Source organism: Austrofundulus limnaeus, unplaced genomic scaffold (assembly GCF_001266775.1).
Source record: "Austrofundulus limnaeus strain Quisiro unplaced genomic scaffold, Austrofundulus_limnaeus-1.0 Scaffold101, whole genome shotgun sequence".
In the NCBI taxonomy this organism is placed as follows: Eukaryota; Metazoa; Chordata; class Actinopteri; order Cyprinodontiformes; family Rivulidae; genus Austrofundulus; species Austrofundulus limnaeus.
This window is the reverse complement of record NW_013952503.1, coordinates 799,393-805,894: the sequence shown is the minus strand read 5'-3', so window position 1 is coordinate 805,894 and position 6,502 is coordinate 799,393. Positions and strand designations below refer to the sequence as shown.

At 40.4% G+C, this 6,502-nt stretch overlaps 1 protein-coding gene across 5 annotated transcripts in view; it reads left to right on the top strand.

Moving 5' to 3' along the window:
• Positions 1-6,502, top strand: part of znf384b (zinc finger protein 384 b) — an 11,494-nt gene that overhangs the window by 1,357 nt on the left and 3,635 nt on the right. For 2 of the 5 annotated variants that reach the window (XM_014013439.1, XM_014013437.1), the window contains exons 2-7: positions 2,365-2,432; positions 2,547-2,778; positions 3,185-3,298; positions 4,453-4,604; positions 4,687-4,772; positions 5,319-5,543. In XM_014013439.1, coding sequence (XP_013868893.1) covers positions 2,370-2,432; positions 2,547-2,778; positions 3,185-3,298; positions 4,453-4,604; positions 4,687-4,772; positions 5,319-5,543 — 872 coding nt within the window. In that variant the 5' untranslated portion in view covers positions 2,365-2,369. The remainder of the gene's footprint in view (positions 1-2,364; positions 2,433-2,546; positions 2,779-3,184; positions 3,299-4,452; positions 4,605-4,686; positions 4,773-5,318; positions 5,544-6,502) is intronic. The other 3 variants (XM_014013441.1, XM_014013440.1, XM_014013438.1) reach the window with 2 other exon arrangements.

Genomic DNA, 6,502 nt, shown 5'->3' with positions numbered 1-6,502 from the left:
TATATAATCAGCATCATTCTGTCACAGATGTTTTATTTACAGAAATCTTGCTGAATTTTCTGAGTGCTTTGTTTGCATTGAATCTGGACACTTGTTTAGACTTATATTCAGTGTATTTGGAAAACTAYTGGAGTGAATTATTTCTACTTGCATCATTTGATAAAGTTCAGATATATTTTTAAAAATTGGTTTTATACTTTGCAATGACAACCTTTTAATGAAAACAATTCTGTTCTGTAACAAATTGTGTTGCTTTAAAAGCAATGATTGCTGTGCAAAACATTTTATAAAAAAAACATAGACACATCCGTGGAATCACCCGAGCCCGTTGAGTAAGAAAACTTTTATTTATGTTAATTATCTCCAGAATAAAAAATATAGCAGACCCTCAATAAGTTTAGAGAGTTTCCCGTTTCTCTCTTTTGATTCTACTGCAAAAAGCTACACAGGGATTTATTACGAAATTATTCATCAGGTTTTGATGATACTGAACTGTGTTGTACTTTAATAAACATTGGCTATTATGCTTCAGCTTCATTTATATGAATACAGTTTTATAAACGAAAATGACTTTTTTTTGTCAATGTACATAGTAAAGTGAAATCAGGAGATTTTTAATCGGTAACACCTGACACACAAAATAAAACAAAATTTGGCCAAACCAAGTCAAATTTTGTTGTCAAATCTGCAATATGCATAGGACATACACAAGATTGAAATTATGTTACTCTCAGACCCACTGTGCAATAAACATCTAAACAAATTTTAAGATTAAAAATTGAAAAATTTTACCAAACTGCTGTGTAAAAATGTGTTGGGATAATTGTCTCACAAAGGTCCCTGATATTGGTATCAGATTTAAAGTGACATGCATGGAGAGTCTAGTGTATGTGCACAGTATTTGTATAATGTCCTTGATTTTGCAGTGGGTTGGCATTGAATATGGCTTACACGTATAAATGATTAAAGTAAAGTGAAGAATGCAAATCCAGTTCAGTGTTAAAATGTTGRAAAAAAAAAACCCAAAGTTTATGTATGACGGGTTGAGAGAGGTAATCATCTTGACTGCCTGATGGACGGAGCTGACCCTCAGTCTTCTGGTTCTAGCCTTGAGACTCTGTAGTCTCCTCCCTGATGGCAGCAGGCTGAAGAAGCGGTGCAGTGGGTGTGTGGGGTCACCCACCACCATGCAGAGGGCTTTGTCGAGTGAGGCGTGTGCTGCKTAGGTCATGGAGGGAAGTGACAGAAGTGCAAAGTCAAGAACTGCTTCCTAAAATGCCAGAGAGGCAGATTTGTGTTTGTTGAAGAGCATTACTGTGTTAGGAAAGAAATTATTTGTGAGTCTAGTAGTTCTGGATGTAGCCTCTCCCAGAGTGCAAAGAAATGATGATCAGGATAAACGACCCTTGATCCTGTTGGTGTCTCTAGAGAGAATGGGACTATTAAAATGTAAAATGTTTTTAGAAGCCCTGTCACAAAACMTTTTATACAACTTATGCCAACTTATGAACATTTTGTTATGAATAAATTACTCATATAGGTTATATTTGTTCACCTCGTTGGCATTACAGTGTTTACACATTCAACAGAGGCTTCCACTAGATTATTTTTCTTCCACCTTCAGCGTAGACATATTTGGTGTAGGGCAAAACTTTTATAAGTGACTGCAGACCAGTCCCTTATGATATAAGTTGTCAAAAATGTAGTAGTGTAACAGGACCTTTACATGTGTTCTTGTCTCAACACAACAGGACAAAAACTGAACAGATGAACACGATGTGCACTTTCTGCTTACTTATCTGAAATCCTAGCAGACTGCATTATGCTCTTCTTCAATCTGTTGTGGTTATTTTCCAAGATGACAATCTTCAGAAATGTGTGAGGTACATGTTGTTTTAAAGGAAGCCAATTTTGTGGGAGTAGGGAAATCAAACAACTAAATCCAGAAAAGGACTAAACTGATTTCCTTCTTAAACTTGTGATACTACCAGCAACTGAAAACCACAAAGGCTGTGAGGGATTAGTTTCCTGTTTTATATTCTGCTGTGCTAATAATCCACATCAGCCTGGAGGCTTTCACTTATCACAGCCAGCAGACAGGGGGAAATATTTGAATTAGCTTGGAAGCTGTAAAATAAATAAGATGAACTGAATCAAGTGAAGTGTCGACAAAATATGTTTGACTTACCTTCCCAACCTCAGAGACACCCCATCCCATCCCCAGCACATGTCTCTGATCTTCACCTTTTTAATACGGTTTCCTGGAAGGTTTTAGATCATTTCAAGTTTGGCTACATTGCTTCTTTTTATCTGATTTAGCATCTCTATAAGCATCACACCATTCCTGTTCTTGTGTCTTCGCAGACGTAATGGAAGACACTCATTTTAATTCCTCATATTTCTGGTCTCCAGTCCCAGCTGTGCCAGGACAGGTAGGGTTGGATTATTTAACCATCAGGACCTGTGATTTTTTTAAATGGTCCACAACATTACTCACAGCAGATCACATGGAACTGATACAGGATGAAATTATCTCCTGTCCCCAGCAGATTGAGAATGCCGTGTTCCTGAACAAAGTGAAAGATCAGCAGGAGAAGAATGCGTCATTCCCTCCTTCCTCGGCTCCCCACTACCAAACAACTCTCCTCACCATCCCGACTCCCGGGGCCAAGACAGATGGAGGCAGTCTGGCTGGTGGTGCGGCGCACCTCCACGCTCCTCACAGCACCCAGAACATCACGGTGTTGCCTGTCCCCTCCACGGGCATCATGACAGCAGGTAGGCCTGTTTCTGCTCGGAGAAGCCTTCAGGGGGTGTCTTTCTCCGTTTTTGCGGACGTAACAGCCGATAATGGTTTCAGAACAGCAGCAAAGTTTATCCCCGGCTCATAACAGCAGGGCGTTAAATGATTTAATCGACAAGAACAAATGTTGCTAACAGGACAGCTTGAAGGTAAAGTGAACACCTGCATGTCTCAGTTCATGATGCAGCCACGGGACTCCTCTCAAAAAGCATTCAGAAGCCTTGTGATGCCAGCAGACTCTTCTTGTTATTCTGTTTTAACACTTGCAGGTTCAGCATCTGATATGAAATATGCATTTAATAATAAATCTTTAAAATGTAATTGGACACAGCTCACATCAGAAGAATTCTTTCCATCTTTCTTTTCTTTCTTTTCACGCAGCTGGTTTGGTGATTACGACTCCTCAGGGAACGCTGGTCTCTCCCACCTCCTCCCAGTCGTTTGTCTCCGGTGCTCCAGCGACAACCATGATCGTGTCAGCGCTCCGTTCTCCAGGTTTGTGCATCGTGAATGACTGTAGCTGAAGGGAGTAGGTGAGRTGGTTTCTTATCAGGCTGTGAGTTATTTGTAAGCAGCATTCATGAGAGSCCATGTGTCTTCAGAATGTCCTGTGACTTTTGTTGTTGTGGTTCTCTACTTCCTTGCACAAGTTGCAGAGGCAGGCAGCCTCGTCTCGAGTACTGAACAGGTTCATGGTGCATCATGGTAGCCCTCAAAGCACCACTCGTAATTAACTTTGMCTAAACGTTGCTACGGTTGAGCACCGCTAACAAACAATAACTGAGCTCTATGTGGTATTTCCTGCATAGAAACAGCATTTTAACACGTCCTCTTATGAACACTGAAAAGTACAACATGTACGACTGACTAAATGTGAAATAAATACTCCTGAAATACTATCAAAGTAAAAGAAAGTATTACTCCCTGAGATGTGGTGAGACTCCACCATCAGGAATTCTGAACTTTCCCACTTTCTGACTGGGAATTCTCCTAGTGGGTGTTTGAATTTAAATTTATGACTTGTAAGTGGGAAATTCCCACTTCCCAGTTCAAATGGGCTGCAGCAGTTGTACTTGTCGTAAATGCAGTTAAATGGAGATTAAACACRGTGAATTTCACCGGCTACTTTTGAATCCTGAGCACCTCCATCTGGTGGTGGGATGTCGTCATTTTGCAGGTAAAATAATCAACATGCATTTTGGGAGATATGGGAGACAAAGCTTGAGACATTCTGTCCTAAATTTTTTAATGATGCTCACTGAAAACTTTACCTCTGCTTCTACATTCTTATTTTTAGCCTTATGTCAAAATATCACCAGACCGTTATGTTGAGGATTAGATTTTTTACTGGAGAGATTTGAGCCAGGCAAACTAGGACACTAATGGGTCCTCAGAAAGAGGGAGACGGGGTGAGATTGATCTGCATAAATGGAGCATCTCGTGCAATTTAAAACCTCAAACCTCACACTCCAGTTTTGATTTGGACAAAGCCTCAGAAGGGAAGTGAACTGACTTAAACCACAGATTAAAAGTCCAGTTGCTTTGATTTTGGACAAAGCAAACCATTTGAACTTTGTCCTAAATGACTGAAAATCTACACCAGCATAGTGAACAGATAATTTGAAATGTAACCTAACTTCCTGTTKTAGACAAAAAAGAAGGCGACGCAGCGTCCCACGTGGTCGTGATGCAAGCGCCCTCCAAACGAGGGAGGAAGAAGGGGGCACTGTCGAGGGTCGCTCCTGTGGGCAGACCAGGAAAYGACTCACTAATACTGACACAGCTGACTCCTGGTGGGCAGGTGAGCACGACTACAGGAGGACAGAAGGAAGTTTGACAGGATAAACTAGTTATAAGCTTCTTTTGTTTAATCGTTTGAACAGGTTACATCATTTCAGCACCACACAGGACTACCGTACGAGCTGTCAAATGACGATAACGGCCCAAAAGATCCCACTAAAACATACAGGTATGGTTTCAGCCGCTGTGCATCCTCCCTGTGACTGCATAGATGTTCAGCTTTTAGAAAAGAAATAAGCACACAAACACACACACACACAGTAAACATCCCTCTCTGCATGCTGTGGCTGTTTTAGAGCTGAGGCTGGATAATTCATGTATTTGAGAAAACAAGTACATCGCTACTTCGTAGACGCTCTGCTTCTGCAAACTGAACACGAGTCAGTTCTCTATCTTTTTTTTTACTTAGTATCTTTTTTCCACTTTTATATGATCTGCACATTTATTTTTCCTTTTCACTAAAATTACCTCTCTTCCATCTTTCTGTATTTTTTGCGTGTGCCGAACCTTTTTAATCCGTTTTTCTTTATATTTCCCGTCGTTTTTATCACTCATTACTCCATTATCTTTCCTCTTTTATTACCCCATCCCACCCTCCATCCCCCCGTCCTATCTTCTGATGTTTTTTTGTTTTTTTTATCTATATATGTTGTCTCCTTCTTGGTTTTTGGTTCCTCCATCCCGCCCTCCCATTTCTGTGTCTCTCCGCCTGTAGGTGCCGGATGTGCGCGGCGACCTTCTTCAGTAAGTCTGACATGCAGATCCACTCCAAGTCGCACACAGAGGCCAAACCTCACAAGTGTCCTCACTGCGCCAAGTCATTCGCCAACTCGAGCTACCTGGCCCAGCACATCCGCATCCACAGTGGAGCCAAGCCTTACACCTGCTCTTACTGCCAGAAATCTTTCAGGCAGCTCAGTCACTTACAGCAGCACACACGGTACTGCAGACCCCCCCACCCCCACCTTCCTTTCTTCCTTCCTCTGTTATCAGCCCGTGTCCTCGTAACCTGTCATGCCAAGTCCACTTTAGGAGCCCAGACTCATGTCTTCCTCCTCTTCCTCAGGGAGAAGACAGCTGAGTGGTGGGCAGATGCATATTGCACTCTGCATGTTCCATCCTGTGACCTTTTCAGACAGTCAGAATTCAGATTAGACCTTTCATTCTGTAGCTCTGCCCATTAAAAGAAGAGTTTTTTAAATATAATTTATATAATCAAACATTATGGAGTTAGAATCTTTTCCTTCTTGTTTTTTTGTCTTGTTTGTGCTTCTTGCTTCCCTGCATTCTGTTTGCATCCTAWTTTTTTCTCTACATCTCCTGCCTTTATTTTCTTGCACCGCTTCATTCAGAAACACACATTCACATTTTCARTTACACCCAAAAACAGKGACTTATTCTTCCCCATGACTAACSCATTACATAATTTAKTTTCCTTCATYGAACTGTGATGTGAAATAGAAACTATTTGCTTTAATGCTCTGCTTTTATGTTAATATGTTTGTTTTATTTTTCTGTTGGTTTTAAGTGAATTTTCAGTCGACTTTGGTCTCATGTTGATCTGAGTTGTAAAACTTTTTATGTGTGTTTTCAAAATGGCAAGGTTTCCATTCTGTTGCTTCCTAAAATAACAYGTTTTTTCAAGATGTGGGAACTGAGGATTTTATTGTTAATATTTTACAATTCACTAACTGTTCAGTGTTGACAGGTCTCAACTACAGACAGTTGAGTTTAGCACTAAAACTCTTCTGATCTGGAGCTAAATTGTACTGAATTTGAAAAAAGAAATATTGAATTTTATTTTGGTGACATTATCTCAAGATACAGAGTTAACCGTACTGGCTTTAATTATAACAACTTTTAACAACTATGAGACCAAAGTGCTGAACAGTACAATAA